Source organism: Sardina pilchardus, chromosome 9 (assembly GCF_963854185.1).
Source record: "Sardina pilchardus chromosome 9, fSarPil1.1, whole genome shotgun sequence".
Taxonomy (NCBI): Eukaryota; Metazoa; Chordata; class Actinopteri; order Clupeiformes; family Clupeidae; genus Sardina; species Sardina pilchardus.
In genome coordinates, this window is record NC_085002.1 from 13,930,494 (window position 1) to 13,954,493 (window position 24,000).

At 46.0% G+C, this 24,000-nt stretch overlaps 1 protein-coding gene across 1 annotated transcript in view; it reads right to left on the reverse strand.

Moving 5' to 3' along the window:
- Positions 1–24,000, reverse strand: part of cadpsa (Ca2+-dependent activator protein for secretion a) — a 113,256-nt gene that overhangs the window by 9,602 nt on the left and 79,654 nt on the right. Inside the window, exons 20-29 of the mRNA XM_062544945.1 lie at positions 22,106–22,212; positions 18,664–18,820; positions 15,586–15,727; positions 14,710–14,826; positions 12,173–12,328; positions 11,417–11,564; positions 10,044–10,118; positions 9,528–9,611; positions 8,849–8,881; positions 6,737–6,844 (exon numbers count right to left, since the gene is read on the reverse strand). Of these exons, the coding sequence (XP_062400929.1) occupies positions 6,737–6,844; positions 8,849–8,881; positions 9,528–9,611; positions 10,044–10,118; positions 11,417–11,564; positions 12,173–12,328; positions 14,710–14,826; positions 15,586–15,727; positions 18,664–18,820; positions 22,106–22,212 (1,127 nt within the window). The remainder of the gene's footprint in view (positions 1–6,736; positions 6,845–8,848; positions 8,882–9,527; positions 9,612–10,043; positions 10,119–11,416; positions 11,565–12,172; positions 12,329–14,709; positions 14,827–15,585; positions 15,728–18,663; positions 18,821–22,105; positions 22,213–24,000) is intronic.

Consider the following 24,000-nt stretch of genomic DNA (forward strand, 5'->3'; position numbering starts at 1 on the left):
CCGTCAACGTAAATTGGACATACCGCATACATATGTAATCAAATCTTTTACACGGCGCTAAATGAAGTGGCAGTGTCCAAACAGAGACGCTTTCACTCCCAAACACGAGTGCAGAGAGAGAAAGAAAAAAGCATCGGAAAAAAGCGGAGTGAAAGAACTTGTTGTAATGAACTAAACGGCGGGAATTATAGTCTGTGCCGTGTCATTGAGTAAACACACAATAACACCAGAGGGAAAAAAGCAAGAGAGAGAGCAAGAGAGAGAGAGAGAGTGAGAGAGAGGGAGGAGGGAAAAAAATGTGTTAGGGCCCGGGCAAAGTGAGCCTTTCTGCTCACAAAGGAACGCTTAGAGTCGGACTGAGGCGCACAGAAAGAGGAGTAAAACACTTGTGGGTCCGCGGGCTCTATAGACGGGGCGAAATGGAATCAGCCAGCAAGCACTTGAGAGCCCCGCAGAGCACCTGAATGGGGAGGGAGGAGAGGGAGGGAGGAGATGGGGAGGGAGAGAGGGAGAGAGGGAAGGAGGGAAGGAGGGAGGGGGGGCGCGGAAGGAGGAGGGGGGCGGGGAAGGTGAATGGTCTGTCTTTTGGGACCAATTTGTCTCTTTTCACCCGCTCCCTTCAGCCTCTGCACTGACAGATGTACAAAGGCAGAGCCGCACTGGGCCACTCATCCCCATGCACTAGCAAGCAGCTGTCACTTTTGTCCGACAAGTTAATCAACCAAATGCCACCATACCGCCCTTTACATTACACAGCCAGAGACAGAGGGAGACAGAGGGAGAGGGAGGAGAGAGGGAGGGAGGGATGAGGTGGGGAAAAGAAGAGAAAAAATGTGGGGTTACATCACCCACAAAAAAACAAGGTTACAAACGTCCAACAAAAGGGTAATATTTATTCAGATTCAATATCCTCTGAATATACATATGTTGTCTGGTAAAATGGCCCCCTTTATACTAGGTCTGCCATCGCTATTAACCTCTGCAGTGAAGGACCTGCCGCAGGGTCTTTCACGTCTCTCGGCCGGCCGGGGCCAAATGAGAGAGAAGAGTGAACAAAAAAAAGAGAAAAGGGGAAGAAAAAAAAAATCCTCTCAGCCAGTAATTATGGAGAAACTAAGCTGCTTACAAGTGCCAAGGCTTCATCAGGAAGGAAGCGAAACCCCTTTAACGTGTTTTGAACAGCAACAGTGTGCATCTACCTGTCTTTTTTTTAGTCTGACCCACTAGCTTTTCGATTACTCATCCAAAGCCTCTTTTTCTCTCAATTGGTTTATTTCAAACTAAAGAGATTTGGAAGCGGCATGAAAAACAATAAGAGGACATCGAGTCTCCGTGTTGGATTTATGCAGATGATGATGTAAAAAAAACAACACATTTCACTGTTGTTGTTTTTTTTATATGCCGTGTGCTAGGAAATAGCGAAAAATACTATTTTTCAAGGTTTTTATACGCCAAGGGACATCATTATTGGAGGTGTCAAGAATGTCAGGAATTTATTTAAATATGTGATTTATTTTAATTTTATGCCTCTCAAAAATAATTCCAGTTTGAAAAAAAATCCTCAAAATCCATTCTTACAATCAATTTCTAATGAGATAAATTGCAGTACTTCTAATATTTAAATGGGTAGACCGTTTTGCCTTTTGTATTTTTAGCACTGAATTTGTGCAGGCATCAAGAGTGTCGGGCTTCTCTTTTGAGAGACTGTCCTTTGAAAAAAGTCGTTGGCGAGGGTAAGGCACAGGACAAATAAATAGGAGCTAAACCAGAGGGGCAAAGCAATCCGAAAAGATTTGTCCTTCATGTCCCTCAAAGGCAAGCTACTTGCAGCCAGGTTAGGAGCTTTTTTGATTTGAAATGAACAGTCAGGCTCACAGAGAGAAAAAAAAAAGATTGATAGAGAGTGAGCGAGAGAGAGAGAGTGCTTCTATATTGTCTTTCTCTAGTCTCTACCAGCCACTAATGTTTATACAACGCTACAAGTATTCCAGATCAGCAGGACCTTTCCAATTATTTTCAAAAATGTGCACCACAAACATTTTTTTAACAACTGCACTGACATCAATCTTATGTAAGTGTTGTCCTTTCATTGTTTTTCTTTGGGTAAACCCATAAAATGCCACCATGATGCCATGCTGAAAAAGAAGAGAACGCTCAGGAAATGCACAGTTGACGGACGCTTGCCGTCAGTGAGCGTGTGAGCAGTGGCCAGGTTTGCGGGCACAGGAAAGAGCATGCCGTGATGTCCAGGCTGCTCACTACTGATCTCCGGGTCACTGGCTCAGAGAGTGTTAACTTTGCGTTGCCGCCTTAAAGTTGATTAAACTGTTCACTTGGGTCAGCGGTTCATGCACTGAGCCTGTAAAGTGGTGAAGTGTCCCAGACAGTGAAGTGGTATTACAGGTCATTGGAATAAGCAGTCGCAAGCCGCTACGACAGTGGCAGCAGTAGCAGCAGCAGCAGCAGCAGTAGTAGCAGCAACAGCAATCCCAAGTCCACCGCCCGCCACTCCCCCATCCTCCTAAGCCCCCTCCCTCTCACCACACACACACACACCCCTCCTTCGTGAGCTGTGAACCAGTTTGCTGTACTTGCTGATTAAAGAGTTTTAACGTCGTCATAAAGTGCAATCTCGCCCCGATCTGATAACTGCCAAGGTCAACGGAAACGGCTCCGAATCAATCAATGAGGAGGGGACTCTAATCCCCCCGCGAGGCAGATTAAGTGTATAATTGACCCGTGTAATCCGCGTATCTGTGGCCGACTGGGGTCCGCGGCTGGCACAGCGCCCTGCGCAGACGGCTGGACCGCGGCGCGGACAGTGTATCAGTGGTGCCCCCGCGGTCGGCTCGGAGATAAAGAGATGGCTTTTTTTAATCAATGATCTCTGCGCCAGGGTCCGAATTAAGCAGATGAGCCCGAGCCAGCACGTTAAGCACAGCTGTTTTAATCCGTATCCCCTCAGCTGTTCTTTCAAGGACTAGCAGGAGGAAGGCAACATGGAGAAATTAATTTTTCCCTCCCCTCAACCACCCCCCACCCTCCCAACCCTTAAACCAAACCCTGCCCCCCACCCTCTGCTACATAACCCCCCCCCCCCAGCCCCACCACCACCCTTTTACTCTCACTGCCTGCCCGAACTTAACTCACTCAGCTGTCTGAGTTTCATCTGTGCCACCACACGATTTGGTGCCTCTTAGGCGGCTTGCGTCGCTCTCCAAAACGGGTCCTCTGCAAAAGCCACGGCCCCAACAGCCATCTGTGTCCAGGAAAGCTGCCGGAATCAGTACAACTACTGCTGATGCGCATGGTTCAGTATGAGAACAGCCACACACAGTCACAGGCACGTCTACTGTGGGTACCTCTTAGGTTATAATTATAATATGATATGATAAAAACACCCTGTAGTTCAGAGGTTATATAATCAACAAAATGCAAAAATATCACTTACAAAGAGAAAGATATTTTTGCATGTACTCAAACTGCCACACTTTATTTCTTTAGACCACAGCAGTAGGGACATTGTTTGTTTTCCATTTCTAAAATGAGACTGCTTCAAGAGATTCTTGATTCAGCGTGGTAATGCTATTGCCGGTCTATTGTGGTATCATTCACATGGCAGTGGCATTGTTTTTTCGACTCCATATGGCCGAGTTCAGCATTATGAAATGAATTCATGAGAGCAGACCACAGACATATTTAAAATGAGTGTGAGCCACATGAATATAATCTTCTTATTGTGCTTTAATATGCCATCTCTTGGCTGTGAGAAATCCATGTTTTGAACCCAATTAACCCCAATGGACGCAAACCGTGCGTACTTCAAAACCTCGACCGGCCCCAAACAGACACACAATTATAGCCGAGCCCGAGAGCCATTCAGCAGACAGCAGATTAGCACCCCACACTTGGGGGAGAGAGGAAAGTCAAAGGGCCATATCCCACATCCTAAAATCCCGCCGGCCGGTGCCTTTGTTCAGCCTGAACGCCCTTCAGAGACATGAATGGAAAACGTGAGTCTGGACGGGGAGAAATGAAGATGCACCAATTGAGAAAACCAACTCGTGTTCACACATGCAGCACAAATGTCCTCAAATCAGGCTGTTCTCAAGGGACACGTTTTTTTTTCTTTCGTTTTTTTTTTTTTTTTCAACTCGTCTGAGTCAGCGGCCATTAATGACAAATAAAGTGTGACCAAAATAAGCATGCTGGTGAGACATGAAGACATTTGTTTAGCGTGAGGCACCTCTCTCCAAATGACGTCCTATGGATGAACTGTTTGCTTGCCACCATGACACAGGATCCCTGCAAAAAGGGAACACTCCAGTCCAATGACACTTCTCTCCATACCCTTGAACAGGTTTTTAACAGTGTTTTTACACTGTACAAACAACATCTTTTCTCCATAATATACGAGAATGGAATTGGAGAATTTCTCTGATAGGACATTTGTTGTTTTATATATTTGACACTTACATACCTAAATCATACCTAAATCAACCATCAGGCTATGGCCTGGCTAGTTGTCTGATAATAAGTGTGGGGGCATGTTGTTTGTTTTGACCTGATATTTCCGTCTTTGCCATGTGTTTTTTAAGATCCATCAATGCAGACCTGTGTGTCTGGCTTAAAAACAACAGCACATGGTATGATTGGCAGTGGAGGATGGAGTAATCCTTTCAAATAAAATAATCACAAGAAAACGAAAAAAATAATACATATTAAAATAATAAAAATAAATGCGTACTGATGAGATCTCGCCAGTGACAAGGCCAGATTGGATATAATTTAAACAGATTTTTTTTCTCTCTCTCTCTCTTGAAGGGGTTGTTTTGAAGGATTTACTTCTGTGCCTCTGACAGTTAGCTCGCCTGTCCCCTTGACTTAGTTAAGGGTGTGCTGTGAATACGTGTGTGTGTTTGTGTGTGTGTGTGTGTGTGTGTGTGTGTGTCGGGGGAAAAGAGTGGTGGGAACGATGGTAGGGAAGATGGGGGCTTCAAGGTAACATTGTGAAAGAGCTGTGTGCGTGTGTGTGTGTGTGTGTGTGTGTGTATGGGTAGGAGGGAGCAGGATGCCTGAGTGAGCACGCATGAGGCAAATCTCTGAGGAGGAGGGTCATGCTTGTAGATGTACACAGGAAGATTATTTGACTCGGAATCATGCCACTTGACATAATGTGATAAAACAACTCAACAGGAGAGATAAGTTCCACTTTAATCCAGGCGAGAGTGAAGGCGGACCATGTGAGAGAAGAAACAGAGAGAGAGAGAGAGAGGGAGAGAAAGAGGGAGAGAGAGAGAGAGAGAGGGAGGGACAGGCGGAGATAAATAACTGAAGGGTGGGATAAAATGATGCTTGTTGTTTGAGTAAACAAAGGCAGATGCACAAAAACAAAACCAAACAACAAAAAGCTGAAGATGAAGCATGAAACTTGTTCAGAATGAACAAAGCAAGTGGGGCGAGGGGAGGGGGGGGGGGGTGACAAACAAGTAGCTAAAGATCTCTTTTTGCCAGACATTCCAAAGACGACAAGTAGAGAGCGACAGAGGAGTCGGAGGAGAGAGAAAGAAGCTCTCGCCCCTTTTCCCGAAAAAAAAACCACAATACCGATTGAGACACGTTGAGGCAGCATGAACACAGCGGGTCGGAAAGGAAGCCACAGTCAAGACACAAAATAGAGACTTCATCGCCGGCACAGCCACGACACACCGCTGGCGGCATGTCAAAAATGCAAAGCGCACAGACCTCGCTCAAAACATAGAAAACAGTTGGCTTGACATGCATCACAAAGGATTATAACCCTGATGACTCTGGCCATCACTTAAGACAGTGTTCTCTCTCTCCCTCTTCCTCTCCCTCTCTCTCTCTATCTCTTCCCCCTCTCCCTCCCTCTCCCTCCCTTCCTCATTCTTTTGCTTTAAGTTTGCATGACAATAAGCCTCAGGTCTGAAGAGTACCCCTCGATTTATATCCGCTAAGCAGAAGATTTACTTAAGAAATGGGGCAGTTCCCGGTTAAATGAGGTCTTAGTCAGAATGTCTCTTCTGATTCCCTTACATGCCCCGTACTACATAAAACATGAAATTTGCAGAATTACATAATCAAATCAAAACTATGACAGGTAATGGTATTTGTGTTGTCCATCTCCTGGTACTCTGTCATGTGTGTGAGTGTATATATATATATGTGTGTGTGTGTGTGTATGTGTGTGTGTGTGTGTGTGTGTGTGTGACTGTGTACCTTGACTCCTTCTGTAAACTAGAGCGTTGCTTACTTTTGTGAGATGATTGAGTCCACTGCCTAAGCCCTGTGAATTGACCCTTTGTGTGCGAGAACACCGCTCAAGATAATCCCCCTCCAGGTCTCCGCACATATTGCCCACAAAGGAGACCAGTGGGAGACAAAGGTGCCAGCTACTCAAGACACAAACCACTGCACGCTTTTGTACACTAGAGTCGGAACAAAGGAGCTTAGCAAGTAACAAGTAAAGAGGGGGAGTAAAGAGACAGATCGCCAGAGAGTAATAGTCAAAGAGAGACAGAGAGAGAGAGAGAGAGAGAGAGAGAGAGAGAGAGAATCAGAGAGAATTTTAGTCAGAAAAGAAGACACAGCTGCAGCTCGTGCAGAAGCCTCAAAATGTGACTTATCCCTCTCATCAGGTTGTTATGTCACATTTTAAGAGGGTCTCCTCGACTGGTTTTGGGGAGGAGGAGCTGGCATTCATTCGTTTACTTACGTCAAATAACCTTTCTATATACATCTCCTCATTGACCTTATCCCGCAGCATGTCCTGGGAGTGCCGGACGAAGGTGACGTAGCTGTCGGCCACGTCCATCCCCGGCTTCTGCAAGACAAGACAGAGCAGACATGCACGCAGACGCGCCAGGTGAGAGGGAGGAACGGTCAGACACAGAAAAAAAAAGGGCAGGGGGACAGAGAAAGGAACAGTTTTCAAATGTGGCTCGGAACGGAGAATGGGAGCAGAGCAGTACTGCAGATCTCTCTCTCTCTCTCTCTCTCTCTCTCTCTCTATCTCTTTTCACAGTAAACATATAAAACATGAACCTTAAGCCCTTGTATTTAGATATTCACATAGGCTATGTATTGTGTGGCTTGGCAATGTTAACAAGGTGTTTGTTCACATATATTTTTGAAAATTACTATATTGTACCAGAAGGATATAAGACCGTTTACAACAATGGTAAACCACAAGACAACACGTTCTTATGCATTCCTACGTACTGTGTCAAATGCTAATTCTAAATGCATGCATAATTGATCGGGACTTGGTGATTAACTACACCCTCAGGCTTCATTAAAATTGTTAGCATGGAAGTGTACCAGTCGCTCTGTCATCTGATCCCCCCCCCCCCCCCCCCCCCCCGCTCTAAATTCATCACCTGTTGTGACACAGCGAGGTACAATCTGTGTTCACATTGTCTGTTGCAGGCAGAAGTCAATTATCAAATTATGACATTGTTTTATGGAACTGTCACAACTGGTGAGCGGCAGGGTGCTATTGGGTACACACTGTTGTGTTGTTTGGGGTGTGTTGTGGGGAGGGTGGGGGGGTGGGGTTGCTTTATTAGCCGTGCAGCTCATTCTCTAGAGGTGTTTCATTTGCAGACGCATACACTCAAGACCTTGCAGATGTCCATTTCAGAGAGGGCTCTCCAAAGTCTCTGTATTGGCAAAACACCACGTGTCAAAGAACCAGCACTAGTGAAGTGAACAGAGCAGTCAAAAACTAAATTAGCGAGCGCAGCGGAAATACACGGGAAGACAGCGACATCTGACACCGACAGATATTCACACAAGATGATGCCGTGGCAAAATGAAAAGCTTGTCTAACATTTTTTTAAAAGGCGATCCATCACTCAACATAGGAGGTCAGGTCATCAGATTTGGTAATTGTCAGTCGCTGCAAATTGAACTTGCTCCAGAAGTCTCCAGGGGCGTTTTCGAAAGGGTGCAAATTAGCAAGTTCCTGCGACGTAATTTTATTTTGTGCGTTTCTCCAAATAATTACCCCAGACACAATGCATACTTCTTCGGGCCTCTGAGCCATGATAAAAAAATAAAGCGGGGCACGAAGCATGTGGACTTGGCTGACAATCACCGGGAGACGCATGTACACATGTGACTCATTCATCAGGCCAAAGTGTTGGCAGTTAAATGAGACTCTCTGAAGTGACTCCGGAGGAGCCACTTAGCGTAGCGTGCGGAGCTTGCGAGCGTAGCGTTAGCATACCCGGGGCTAGCGGCAGGCTCTCTTTTTTCTGTTGCCCAACACCAAGCATCACAGTGCGCCTCCACATGTCTTGTTGTAGGGCCATTTCTGAACATATCCATATGAATGGCCATTTGTGGGTAAAGACAGAGCGCGCGGCGAAAAACGCCATCTGCACAGACTTCTCTTCCCTTTCAAAAACTAGCCTGTCGCGAGTGCTTGCGGAGTGTGAAGTGCCACCTGTCACAGACTGTATTTGCATGGCATATCACAGGGATGCCACAGCTAAGCAGCCTTTATTAAAGGCTGAGTGGCCTACAGAAACTGAATTACGAGACGCCTGCTTGTGTATTTGTGCGTTTGCTGTTGTGCACTTCCACTTCTGCTTGTCCTGGGAATGTCTTAACATACTATGCAAAGCACAGTGTGCTGCTTTTACGGATGACATGTGCTTTAGAAAGTTTGACTTGACACTGAGCCAACTACTGAATTAGAACAAAAAAAAAAGACTTAACACAAAAAGACACATTTAAAAAGCTCACAAAGAGACACAAGACACACACACCAGTGTACACAGGGGGAGGAATAAACATGAATAATAAGTATGTTGTCACTTACAGGCACATCCACATATTTTGAGGCTGCTTTCACCTTTAAGTTGGAGAGAAATTAGAAAAAAGGTGAGGTGTTTTTTTTTTTTTTTTTTTTCCAAGGTTGTTTTTGAACATTGTCACCTAAGCCACCTAATATGACTAAAAAAGGCAAAGGCGGAGTCGTCGTGTCAAAGCCTCCTGGTGAGTGACTCGTGTGAGAGCAACGCCACCCAATGTCAGCGGCGGCTGAACTGACATTAAAAACACATCTCCGGTGCAGCTCTCTGCTCCTCTGGGTGAAGTGTGGCAGTGTGTGTGTGTGTGTTTGGTGCAGACAAGAGACTGCGGTGCACAGACACTGTGTGAGGCACGTGCAGGGTGAGAGAATCACAAGCCAAAAGCACACAGTTCTGCTGAGGTGCACAGTGTGTAAACCTGCACTTTTCTTTGTGTGTGCAAAGAGAAAGAACAATAGAAAGGCAACAAAAAAGTTCCCCCCCTAATGTTCCAAATTTAAAAAATTACAAATCCAAAAAAAAAAAAATAAAAAAAAATGCTGGAACTGATAGAGAAAAAGGTCGTTTACACCAGGAACAATAACTATAAAGATGACTACAACAAAAGAAGTGTCTACACTGGCCAATGATAAGGAAAGTCTGATGATGAAAGTGATAGAATCTGATGGATTTTGAAGAGACTCTTACTGTGAAAGACAGGAAGGAAGAGAAGAGCGTTCCCTCGTCGTAGCGGGACAACTTGGCCAGGACACTCTCGAGAATGACCACAAACTGCAGGGCGGATTGAGAGGAGAAGAGAAGATTAGAGAAGAGAAAACAAGAGAAGAGAAAAGCAGAAAAGAGAAGACAAGAGAAGATTGGAGAGCCGAGCCAAAATGGCTGGTTAAGTATTTCATGGAACTGTCACAACTCACGGCAGCACTGCATGAGAAGAGAAGAGAGGAGAGCAGAGGAGAGCAGAGCCAAAATGTCTGGTTGCGTGTGACCCTTATCTTCTCTCCAGTGCTTTGTGTGTGTGTGTGTGTGTGTGTGTCTGTGTGTCTGTGTGTGTGTGTGTGTGTGTGTTCTGTCTGTGTGTGTGCGTGTGTGTGTGTGTGTGTGTGTGTGTGTGTGTGTGCGTGCGTGCGTGTGCATGTGTGTGTGTGCAAACACAGAGGCCCAGCGGCACACACGAGCAGCCCTGAGGGGAAAATGAAAGGGTACCTTTGCAACCAGCAGGGTGATCATCTCCTTCACCGTCTCCTCAATGAGATTGTCGATTTGAGAGTGGTACTGCCGCTGAAAAGAGGGGGAAAGCACGTCAGACGCCTACGCCAAAAAATCCCCAGAGGCTTCATTCCAGGCTCTTGTGCTCTGTGTTTTTTTATTTATTATTCTAACATGAAGTGTGTGTGTGTGTGTGTGTGTGTGTGTGTGTGTGTGTGTGTGTGTGTGTGTGTGCGCGCGCGTGTGTGTGTGTGCATGTGTGACTACTCCTTTGTCTTTTTTAATTCACTAGTGGAGTGGTTTCAGGGCAATTAACTTTGTCAGATAATTATTACCTGGCTCTAGATCCAACGGATACGAGAGCTCTCACTTCCTAGCCACGAATAGTCAGAGTTATGTATCACATATGGTAATGGAATCAAAACAATTTAAGAGTAACAGGAGCGGGGGAAACTGTGACAATTGCTAATTGTACATCGGGGACCTTGGGGTGAGAATTCAATTGAATAGTGAGCTACACTTACCCAGTCTCTAACAAACTTTGACAAGATTGAGAAAAAAAGAAAGGAAACGGAAGAGCAGACAAACGAGGAGACGTGAACAGCCAGTAAAAAATGTGAACAGCCAGTGAAAAACGTGAACAGCAAACAGCAGTGAAAGCACATGGACAATCAGGCAAAATGTTGTCAAACAAACAGAAATAATATAACAATTTAACATTAAAGCAAACAATATGAAACATTGTATCAAATTTAAAATGTAAAAATGTCAAATGAAGACAAAACAATAAAAACTAAATGTGTATCTCTGAGGTTTTTAATATGCATACTGTACAAATATACATACCATTTTTTTTTTAATTCATATCCTAAATGTACTGTATAGAATTTAAACCTGTGTGTTTGTATTCACTTGAATATTCTGCAATATGCCAATGCATTACAAATTGTATATAAATCTTAAAAAAAAAAAAATCATAAAAACACTAAAGGCTAAAATGAGATTTTCCCCATTTCTGATTGGTACTCATCCAGGGTACCAGGGATCCACAGAGCACAGTGTGTGCATGTGTGTGTGTGTGTGTGTGTGTGTGTGTGTGTGTGTGTGTGTGTGTGTGTGTGTGTGTGTGTGCAGGGGGAAATACTGAGATGGGGATGGGGCTGAGTGGAGAGGCAGAGTGATGGGTTGGGTGGTGTGGGTAATGTGGGTGGTGGTGGGTGGTGGTGGTGGAGCTGGCCTGAGCCTGGGAGGCTGAGAGAGAGAGAGAGGAGAGCGGGGAGAGGAGAGAGAGAGAGAGAGAGAGAGAGAGAGAGAGAGAGAGAGAGGAGAGGGAGAGGAGAGAGAGGGACGGCTGGATGCTCTTCACGTACCTCCTGGCCCAGCTCCATGGCACACAGCTTGGCCGACTGGGCCCTGGCGTCCACCATCACGTTGAACATGGTGCATATTGACTGCGGCACGCGGAAATCTGTTGTCCGGCTGCTCCTCTGGAGCTTCGCCTCGAAGGCGGCCCGCGTTCTGCACACAAGCGCGCCAAGGCAAAGTGAGTCACTGTGCGCACCAATCTGCTTTTGTGCTGTCTGTGTATGTATAGACATGTGCGTGTGTGTGTGAGAGTCTGTGTGTGTGTGTGTGTGTGTGTGTGTGTGTGTGTGTGTGTGTGTGTGTGTGTGTGTGTGTGTGTGTGTGTGTGTGTGTGTGTGTGTGTGAATGTGTGTGTATGTGTGTGTGTGTGTGTGTGTGTGTGTGGACGTGTCTATTTGTGCATTGATTTGTGTTTTGGGACAAAGCTTGCCAACTGTTGCGGCTAACAAAGCCTGTTTTGTTTCCACACAGCATTTTAAAGACAGTCTGTAGCACAAATGATCGCTGGCCTTTTGGATTCATCGCCCTGCTAGCACATGCCTGCCCGCATGCAGGCTTCCCAAGAGAAAAGTCTTGCCCCTGATCCCACCTGTGCCTTTTACCAGAGGTGAATTCACTAAACAGCTGATCTGCCTGGCTGAAGAGTCGCGCTACGTACAATCCGCTTGCCCAGTGGATGGACACGTGGTCGGACTTTCACTGTCTGGAGCCAGATTTCCCCCACCTCCAACTCGATCTACGATCCTCGTCGTCTCTCTCACCGTTTGACGCACGACTCGATCATGTCGCTGGACATCAGCTTGAGCCGGGTCTCCAGGTGCTTGCCGAACTCCTCCTCTGGCCAGTGCAGGTCCCGTATGAAGGTCTGCAGGGCGTCCAGCTTCCAGAAGAGGTCCTCCGACGTCCCCGAACCATTGCTACCGAGGTGGGGCAGAGAGAGGCTGTTATGGGGGCAAGGACTGCTATTGGTGTGTACAAGAGACCCGGAGGGGTGTTAGAGGGAAGAGGTCAAGGAGAAGAAATGTTATAGGGCTCACAAACCAAGGTCATCGCCATAAATATTCAAGAGGGGTTTCATTTTTACCATTTGTTGATTATTTCATGTGTCTGATTTTAAGTTGATTACTCATGATGTATAGTTTCCAATATGGAGAGATGAAGTTTAAAGTTTGAAGCTTTTTATTTTCATTTTCTTTTTTATTATTTTCTCTTTTTTTTGCAGTGGTAAAAATAAACGGACATATTCAGATGTCCTTCACAAGTCAATAACCATAGCCAACGAATGGCTGGTTATCCAGACAAGGGGATAAAGAGGGGAGGGCAAGGATCAAGGATGTCATGCACACTGGAGGCAGGGGTGCTTCTGGGGTCTGAGGGGCAAAGAGAGGCCATGGGAGGGGGATCAAGGCTGGCTCTAGGGGCCTCTCACTGGAGCTCACAGCTGGAGATGGTCCACCTTAAAGGGAAATTGTGTGAAACTATTTTTTTCATATAGATCTATATTTCTCAAGGTCACCGAGTACTGTTGGTACACCCCCCCCCCCCCCCCCCCAATTCTACCTAGCTGAAGTTGCTGCAGACAACAGCTAAAGCATGTTCATGAGCCCCCATGTTCATGCCCATAGAGTACAGTAGCTGCCTGGCAGTTGTAGCTGTTGGCTGCAGCAGCTACAGTATAGTAAAAACAGTTTTCTGTTTTTTTTTTTTGGAGTTGGAGAAATCCAGCTGTGAGTCACCTGTTTACTCCAGGTTTGGAGAGGCAGATGTCAGTCTGAGATTTGAAAATGTTCAACAGTTCACTAAAAGGCAAGTGCTCAGAAAAAGGGTGGTCAAACACTGCTCCTCCCTTCACAAAGCTTTATTGTGAGGGACACAAGGTCTTAAACGTGTGCTGTGTTCTGCTGATGTTAGTTGAAACACATGTGATTTCAACTCAGACCAGGGGTTATAGAAAACAGGCTTCCCCAGACCATGCACAGGGCTGCAGGCACAGACATCCTCCAGGGGAATCAGACTGTTGTCCAGGGTTGTTTGGGAAAGTCTGGGGGTGGGGGGGGGGGGGGGGTTGGTAGGAAGGTTAGGGTATGGTACTGATACTGGATGCAAACTGCTCTGAAACTGTATCTCACTCTACTGCACATTCTTCAACACACACACGCACCCACACACACAAGCCCGACTTGGACTCTTCCTGCTTCTACCAGCGGAGCTTACACCATTCCAAAGTCCAGAGTAGAGGTCAAGTCACATGTCTGCCCTCTATACTATGCACACAGGAGGAGACCAGAGGAGACCGTGGATAGATACAAAGACACAACCCTAGATGACCATTCAACATCTACAAATGGAAGGCATTGTGCTAAAAGAAATTACATGAATTCTCAATATAGAAGGGAACAGGTAACTACGCCTTAACTTTTTCAGGAGGGAAAAGAAAGGCAGAATCCCTGAGGGGGTTACCCTTTTTGGTTGTGCCTTTGAATCTCTCCAGCTGACAGACTGACCACATGCATAGAGAGGAAGAGGAGAGGAGAAGGGCCACGAAGGGTCATCTATTTCCCAGTTATGCATCATATACATGTATCTCTATTCTCATACTGTGGCCTTGGCATGACTGTGAGATCGTGGGAGAAGATGGAGATGGAGATGTGTTAGGTGGAAAAGGGCAACCAGCACACATTTCATCTTTTAGTTGAGAGAACAGAACTTTGTTTACTCAAAACACAAGTTGCTTGAAAATGAGGCTCCATCGCTAAATCCTTTCTGAGACACAGATCTGCAACCAAATCATGGGATACTAGTTTAATGTGCCTACCTTGAGTGTGTGTGTGTGTGTGTGTGTGTGTGTGTGTGTTTCCCAGTGTGTTGTTCTCTTGGCACATTTGGTTCTACATCATTGTCCAACTCTTTACATTGTTTCTAATTCTCACCACTTTAAACATACAGTATACAACTATAGACATTGCTATTTATGTGTCATGCATTATTTACCTTTGTATTTTTTGTGATAACATTTTATAAAGCACTTTTATTGCTTTTGTTTGTCCTGCATGTTTAAGCTACTTCAGTTATTTTTGTCTTTTTAATATTTAATTGATGTGTATAGTTATCGTCAATTGATTCACATCAACTGGGAAGCACTAGTGTGCAACTCCTGCGGTTGTGTTTTAAACGTGCAGTATAAATAAATGTGACCTGGTTTGAACTTTGACCTGACTCCCCTGTAAATTGGAGGACACATTCATGCCAAGGTCACTCATGCGTCCACTAGGACCTAACACACACACTCAATACACACTCTGTGTCTGATAGGGCTGTCATCCATGTCGAAGTGGAAAAGCTAGGCAGGTTAACTGGCACTGTTAGGTTTGGTACTTTGGGAAGGTTGACATTGGGCAGATTACTGGTTAGACTCCTGGAGGAGAAACAGGAAATAGACAAAAAAAAGAAAAAACAAGGAAGGAAAAGAAAAAAGAAAGATGTAACCATGGTGATGCCAATGAAACAGTGCACGTTGTAAGAAGAGAAGAAACTGTCTTTATGGAGAAGCAAAAGTGATTTATGTCCATTCTTAAAACGAAAAAATGGCAGATAGTTGGTGCTTGTATTTTGAGAAAAAAAGAAAGAATGAAATAAAGGTGACCAACAGTACGGCAAGGCATTTGTCTGGAATCCATGGGCGACTGATGGAAATTTGTCTGGGTGGGTGTGAAACACCCATGATTTAGATGAGTCTTAAATACTAGGTAAACATTTCACTAAACATATCTAACTTACCTCTATTTAGAACCATCACAAAAGCAAAAAACAATATGAACAATTTTACTCATCAGCAACTAATGAATAGAGAATAAAAATGTAAACAAGAGTCTGCAAACATCAACGGACATGACACGAATACAATACACGCTATCACATTATTCCGTGATACCACACATAATACATTACCTCCTGAGGGTGCGTTAGAGATCATTCATATTCACAGAAAAAAATTCTCTCTTTTTTTGTTCCAACAGCATGTTAGCTATATAGTGATAATGAGGAGGCAACCCCATGCTGAAGGCCTCAGTTTAATATGTCATCCACAAACCTATGTTGAATATGTCAACTCTGCATCCCCGCCCCCCATATACACAACCCACTGGAGAGCAAAGAGCAGACGAGGGGTCCTTACTTGACTGGCTCCCATGACTCCCTCTCAAAGCCCCTGTGGATGGACTGGGCGATGGAGGACTCCATCAGGTCCACGTAGCGCACCACCAAGGGGGCATACAGGTCCTGCAGGTGCTTGTGGAACTTTCCATTGCAAAGGTTATCTGTGACAACAACAACAACAACAACAGCAAATCAGAAATAATGTCTACACATCAAAGAATTGAGAGATGTCTCATTATCTTTTACTCTTTGTCTTTTAACAGTCAATTAGCCTTTTAATGTGTCTTCTCAGATCATCACGGGAACTACACTGGAATACTTGAGGAGAGTGTTTGTCTTTTGTTTAATTATCTTGCATGTTTGACAGACTCTCTCCCTCTCTCTCTCTCTCTCTCTCTCTCTCTCTCTCCATCTCTCTCCAACACTAGCGGACCTATGAAGTCTGCTCTTTAATCAGACGCTTGGCAACATCACTGAGTGAGTCGAGTGTGACTTCCTCTCATCTCCCTTGCGGTGTGGCGGAGTGGCGGCGATGGTGATCATGGTGATGGTGGTGGTGGTGGTGGTGGTGTTTTTCCATTTTTTCCCTCTCTCCTCTCGCCTCCATCTGTGCATGTGTGCAACTCAAGGTCACCGATACACCGTGGGTGCCGTCGTGTTTGTTTGCCCCCCCTCCACACACACACACACACACACCACCACCTCCTCCACCGCTTCGCTCCAATTAGCCACTTGAGCGGCTGCTGTACATTTGGGTGTGCTCGTCCGCAGGCGTGGACGCAGGGGCTACAGCACTCGTAGGCACGTCACGGCCCCCCCTCCCCCACCCCAGCGGCATTTAGACCTCATTAAGTGCATGAAGTGCTGGCCGGGGTTTGGCGCCTGTCTGGTGCTAAGGCTATTTCCTGCCACACAAGTGCACCGTGATGGGGGGTGGGGGTGTGTGTGCGTGTGGGGGGGGCACAAACAGAGTGACCTTCTGTGTAAAAATGCCCTGCAATGCTGTGAGAGGTTCACAGTGCATACTGTATATGTGTGAGTGTGAAATGGCGTGCGCGAGGGTGTGTTGTGTGCATGTGTATCTGTGTGTGTGTGTGTGTGTGTGTGTGTGTGTGTGTGTGTGTGCGTGTGTCAGTCTGTGTGTGAGAGAGACACAGAGAGAGAGAGAGGTTGTGTGTGTGACCAATCATTAAAAATAATAATCTGAAAGTCATAAAACAATGGTCACACGCTCTGTCAAAGCTCTTCAGGGGACGCAGATCATAATGAGGACCAGAGAGCTGCTGTGAAGAGTGGCGGCTACTACTGGTCATTCAGTGGGTGCTTGTGTGGGTTTGGGCACCGTGGTAACGAGGAGTTCTGCCCTTCCCAGTGGGACTGGTGCTGCCTCGTGCCCGAGAGGCACACAGCTGCACCCCTCTGTGTCGAGTTTTCCGAGACAGCTGTGTGACACCCAATTACCACCGAGCCACCAACGTCTGCTTTGTGCAAGGTGAAATAAGTCACGCTGGAGTGGTAAGTACCTTACACTGCACCTGCATTAGGCAGAATAAGTGTAATTACATGTAAATGCTTTTTTCTCCCCCTATTATAATTCTTTTACCTATACGTGTACAATTAACAACCTCTCTGCCTTACCTGTGAAGTACTTTGGGTCAACTCCTGTTGTTTAAAATAAAGTGTCTTTACTTCACTTTACTTAATTCTGGCAACTCTCTAAGTTTAAAATCAGCTGAAGGAATGCATCAGTTGGCAAGATCAAATTACTATCATAAGTATTGGATAAAGCAGTGCTAAATGATGAAGAATCACTGCAATTAAGGTGAAGCCGGACTTTTGCCCCTATAATGAGACAGGCCTTAATGCCCTGGCGAATGACTGCAGTGAAAGGCAGGTTACCTGACTACCACACAGCACGCTGAGCGAGGAATGCCACGAGCACAATTAGCCCAGTGCAACGCAGCTCGGCACAGCCCAGGCCCACGGAGGCGAGCGCTCAGCGCTGAGTGTTTCTGCCTCTGGCTCTGCCACGCTCCCCTGCATTTCAGCACCACGGACAGCGGCGCTCCGACAAAAGCCTCACTTCATTAGGAATGCGGCCCTCGGCAACGCGTTGACGCGCCGCCAAGTGTGGTGTTTGACCCCGCTGTGTGCGGCTCCTAAGGCCGTCTGTCTCCTCCCTACATATACGTCTAATGGCCCCTATACGTTCCACAGACACGCTTCCACGCACAGCAGGGACGTGCCTAAATGGAGCTATTTCTGATCAAGTGGATGTGTGGGGTATGGTCTGCTGCGGCATAGGGTTAGCGTGCATTTCCTTTCTGCTTTCCCTTACTTCTTTTCTCTCCGTATGTTTCTCTGTCTCTCAAACCATTACAATCATACCTCAGCTAATGAATGAGTAAAACCTGACTTCATAATAGAACACATTAACAAACGCATTCAGGAGCTGAGCACAGCTGCAAGGCCTCTTTAGACTCTCACCTATTGCTTCCTCATTACGAGACTACATAAAGAGGGACACAAAGAGTCCAGTTACAGTAAAAGAGAAGTAAAGTGACCGGTATTTAAAGGACGCTCTTTATCTAAAGCAACATGGGACTCGTGGGATTAATGTCCCGTCCACGAGGTGGACACGAGAGTGACCTTTTGGAGGGCCCGGTGAAGATGAAGGCCAGAATGGCAAGGGTTACTGTGCGTTCAGACCAAGAGCGACCAAAGCTGCAAAATCGCCGGAAGTAATTGACTTTGAATGGGGACGAGCGACTACAGCGACCAAAACGACCACGGTGACCAGCGTCAAAACATGGGCGACCAGAGCAACCAAAAAAAGTTAAAAACAGTTTAACTTTATGCAAATCAACTATGACTCGTTTCGGCTGCAAAACACTGACAACCAATCGGAATGCAGGCGTGCTTCGCTTGTGTTGTGATGTCATAAACGAAATCGAACGTTCAAATCTCTCGTATCATGAGCGACTTGCGCGGCAGAATTTTTTTTTAAGCAGCTGCATTTCACCGGCGTCCAAAGCGACTTGGGCAGCGTTTGGTCGCTCTTGGTCTGAACGCGGTGTGCTAGAGGGTCCGCACTCACAGTCCACGCGCAGGAAGTCGTTGAGCAGCTGGAAGAGGGGGAAGCTGTCCCAGCTGTCCGGGGGCTGCACCTCCAGCGCCGCGTCCATGTCCACGGCGTACAGCGACAGGAAGGTCTCGGCGTGCTCCACCATCAGGTCCGACCACCACGCAAAGGCCTGCGGAGGGAGGCGGGGGGAGGGAGGGAGGGAGGGGGAGGGAGGAGGTGGAGAAAGAGAGAAACAGCGAGTGAAAGAAAGAAAGAGAGGAAGAAAGAAAGAAAGAAAAAAACAAACCAAAAGAAAGCAGGAAAGAGTTGGAGCAAGACAGAGAGGAACGGATAGAAAAGACCAGAGAATGTGTATAGACAGAATGACAGACAGACAGATATGAAGAGATGAAGACAGTCAGAGAGAGAGAGAGAGAGAGAGAGAGAGAGAAGAGGAGGATGAGAGTGAGATAACTGAGGAAAGCCCAGAGGTTGCAGGTTTGTTCTTGCTGTTTTCTTTTCAAGCCCAGCTGACGGGATGTGACTCCACAGATCTATAAATGGCTCTCTTTTTTTCTGACATTTTTCAGCCTGATTGACGAGGTGTCAGATCCGTTTGGTCGAGCGGAGGAGCACTCTGACACAACACAGCTTTGCTCTGACACACACACACACACACACACACACACACACACACACACACACACACACACACACACACACACACACACACACACACACACACACACACACACACACACACCACCCTGCGAGCAGTGGGTTGCACCAGCAACATTGATCCCTCTCATCTGTGGAGTGACAGTCCGCCCTCCATACCCCCCCCCCCCCCCCTCACCCTTCACCTGTTGCCCCCTCATGCAAAAGGTCTCCCTCCCTCCCACCCCCTCCTCCCACACTGCCCTGCACCCTGCCCAACACAGCACTGGGGGAGAAGGAGGAGGAGGAGGGGGGGAGTTCCACCATTCACATCATCAGTGGGGTACCTCCAATGTGAATGCTCGGCATACTGTATCTCCATGCAACAGGGCGTTCATTTCTGAACATCCCTTTGCTAAGTCTCTCGGGCACTCAACACACATGATATTATCATACAGCAGGATCAGCCACCAGATACAGGATCACAGAGAACACTGTGCTGATTGAACTTGAACGAAACAGTGAACGAAAGCGTCACTTCTTTTTTTGCTGTCACGGTTGAGTTGTTGAGATCGCCGTCGTCCTGTTGGGGCTGATGCGCTGATGAGTTCATGTTATTCTTAAAGCGCTTTGCTCTTTCCAAACGCAGAATGTTCTTTAAGAATCACATAAATGCAAAGGGGGGGATCACAGGCTCGAGGTTATGCTTTTGGGGATAGCATGCGTTGTAAGATGTAAACATCTGCAGAAACGGTTGTGGATGGCAACATCAGAGTCCCCTTTTCTATCCCCGTCATCATCCCTTTGAACCACACAGAGGGATACCACACTCAGGGGTCTTTCAATGACACGGGAGGCAGGCAGAATACAGGACAGGACCGGAGTGAACTGAACACGGGCAGTCAAGGTCATTCCCATGACGAAGGTCAAGCCTGGGTCACACAAACAGGGGGGAACTGGGCCTGACCTGGGCCAACAATGGGGCACACGTTACAGTATCACTGCTCAAGGTGCTTGGCAGAGGCATGGTCATCACCAGTGGTGTCCACCTCTTTCTGTCACTGGCCCACGTGACGGTCATCCCGTTTGCTCGCGGATGCCCAGGAGCCTCGCAAGCACTTGGCCGACTCTCCACAGACAACAAGGGGCAGGAGGGAAGGGTCACAAGGAGCCAAGGGTCAAGGGGGTAGAACAGGTAAATGGTTCCCGAGTGGTGAGGGTAGTAAGGGGATTGAGGGTTTTGTTGGTCATGCATAGTATGGAGGGAGTCAAGGAGCAGCTCAGCTCCGTCTGTGTGGTCTGGTACATACCTCTTTGCCCTGTCCTCACCAGCCCGGAAACCCCACAGACAGTGAGAGAACAGGACAGCAGTTAGGACCTAGCTTAGGCTTTTAGCTTAGCTATTTATTGATCTCCAACATGATGCAATGCAGTTACTCTAATGTGTACAAGTTGATGTGAGATGACAACAAAACAGTAGGACAAGTCTGGAGCCTTTTTAAATGTACAGTTGATCATTCGTGTAGTAGCATGTCAAAAACACAATTACACTACTCACAAAAAGTTAGGGATATCTGGCTTTTGGAATCAAGTACAGAAAGTGCTGAAACACTGAACTGTCAGACATGCGCATTCAAAAGAAGGTCACATTAAGTTCACCTGTAAAGGTCTTTGGTGGTAGTGGAATTTAGGTTCATGCTGAATATCCCTAACTTTTTGTGAGTAGTGAAATCTAAAATGATGAGCAATGTGGAAGTGTACAGGAGATAAATGTCATCATCCAGACACTATATTTTCCATATGCAGATGGTAGGAAATGCATCCACTTGGATTAGCAGACATAGAACTTTGTTTCCCTAAACCACTATTCTAAAGCAAACTTCCTCTATCAAAGAGGAACAGAAAAGACCCCAATCTTACAAAACTATAATCATTCTAGTATCATTTCTTTCAGTGTGCAGGCATACAGTTAAGCTATGTTATGTTATGTTCACAGGCAAGGGGCTGCATGTGTGTTCAAAAACAACACAATGCTCTCAAACATGAGCATGCTAGCCGTCTCATCACACAGACAGCCATGATATGAGACATGATCAGTGGTGTGTGTGTGTGTGTGTGGAGGAGGGGGGGGGGGACCCCTCGGTTCCCTGTCTCAATCCAGGTCACTTGGGGCAGCATGCAAGCGTGAGTTTTGGGACGTAAAGAGTACCGTACCGACAGAGCTCCAGAGCTTGGGCCCGTGGCCTGTTGGACATGTTCAGAAATACACAACGATTAAAGGTTCACTTGGTTCACTCATGTGGCGAGTGTCTCATGTGGCGAGTGTGCAGTGTGGAGAAAGTGTGAGGAACTCATTTTTAAAGAGATGTCAGGGGAGGTCTTGGCAGTTGCTGCTGAGGACTTGTTTCTCTCTGGAGGTTTTATTTACAATGATTTGGTGAAATCTTGACTGTACTCAAAGGTTCTTTTCCTTGTTTATCTGTTAAGCTGAACAATCACATAATTGTGTGCATTAGCTTAGGTGTCTTTTATATAAGTATATATACTTTTTTTGCCATTGGGGTGAGTTCAACATTTTGTCTCGTGTTTTAATATTATTCATAAGAGCATTCTGTGTGCATACTGTGTGTGTGTGTGTGTGTGTCAATACTGTGTGTGTGTGTGTGTGTGTGTGTGTGTGTGTGTGTGTGTGTGTGTGTGTGTGTGTGTGTGTGTGTGTTAGAGTGTTAGTGTGTGTGTAAGAGAGTGTACATGTATGTTTGTGTCTATGTGTGTGTTTGTAGTGTTTTGCTTGTGTGTGCTTGTGAGAGACGCTCACCTCAGCGTGGTGCTCCTCGTTCTGTTGCAGGACCTCTATCACCAGCTCTGCCAGACGAATGGTGTCCTCCAGCTTTTTGGCAGGAGTGACTAACCGGCCTACATTCTCTGGAGCATAAGGATGTCACACGGTTAACACACACACAGAGACCTTAGCCACCACAGAGTCCTCACACAACAATGTATCTGTCTGTACCATTCAGATCTGTGCCTAAAAACATCATAGGAACCCACTTTGGTATGCAGACACAGGCACCTTCTTAATTAATGCAATGTGCTTTTTAAAACAAACAATCTGATTTTTGGCATGCGATTATCAGATTTTTTTTTATTAGTAGTGTGGGGTTACGTTTAGGGTTAAGAGTTATAACATGCAAAAATGTATCTGATCTTATAATGTGAAGTACACATTCACATAACTCTTAATGTACTGTATCTCTGAAGCAATCAGATCAAATCAACTATCTTCTGTGCGTAATAGTGTTGCAGCTCCCTCACAATTAGCCGTAATAAACAAAAATGGCACCTGTGTAGAGGCATGTTGTCTGCAAATGACTGTATCTAATAGAAGGAGGCGCACAGCAGCAAGCGCTAGCTCCACAGCTGTGCTAAATGAAGATCGGGCCTCGTGAGCTCACTCTCAGCAGGTAACATTCACCTGAGAGTGAGTTCGTCATTCTGTCACAACTGCACCATTTGTTGAAGACGAGCGGCAGTATAGCAGCAGTGACACGGTAAATGAGTCAATAAAAGGTCAATGCTGAGGAGTAATGCATCAAATCAAATGGAAAGAATACGAATAATCAAAAAAGAGAGGGACAGAGTAAGAGAGAGAGAGAGAGAGAGAGGGAAGGAAAAAAACGAAAAGAAACAACGGATATGTTACAATCATCATGCATAACGTGAAGAGCGTGCAGTGCTCATGGCCTCCTGCCTCTGGCAACAGATGATGTCACTTTGACTGCCTCTAAATACTTGTTCAGTGTCTAACACACTTCCCTGTGACTGCAGTGTATACCTGCTCAAACCACTGTAGAGGAAATGTTGTGTTCAAATGCGTGTGCTGGAAATGGTAGTGATATACTGTACATTCTCTGTCTTTTAGGGAGGGGAAAAAGAAAAACAAAGGACATTGAAATGTAATCATGGGCTGTAAAATCAGACCCCTTGAAGAGGTGTGCTCTTGGAATCTCGACACATCCTGAGGTAATACAATAAGATGACCACACAGAGGACAAACCAAGGTTAATACTTTGTTATGATCGTGTTCACAAAGAGGTGGCGATGAGATTTGCAAATGAAACACACTGGACATGGGTAAAGGGTGGCTACTGGACTAGTAATCAACCACATCATTGACTGGGAAGGGTGTGGTTAGTGCACTCTGGACTGTCTCTCTGACAGAGTAGTGTCTGTTTCTTACCCTGATGCTGTAAAACGATTGTTTAGAACTTGTTTACTTTTGTGTAGACATGTTTAGTCTAGAAGTGGCAATGTATGGATTCAGACGCCAAAAAATAACAAAAACAAATATCAGCATCAATTCAGACAAAATTATAGGGCTTTGAAACAAAACACTCCACCTGACAAAGTGACAGTTCCTTCTCAGTCAATACTCACACATATAGGAGCCCAAATGTTCACTGATTCCGCTGTTAACCCTTTCATTCTTGTCTGTCTCACATGATCAAATCCCTGGGCTTCTGTCAGAGGTCTCTATAGAGAAGGACTATTTTTGTAGCCTTCCATGGCAGAGTAGCTCATCAAAAATCAAAGGGTTAACCCACATACAGGGAATTATGTGTGCTGCGTACACTAGAGCATTGGGCTGATGCTATTGCGGAGGAGTCAAAATACCTTGAGGGCAAATCAAACATCCAAAAATCCCAGACAAGA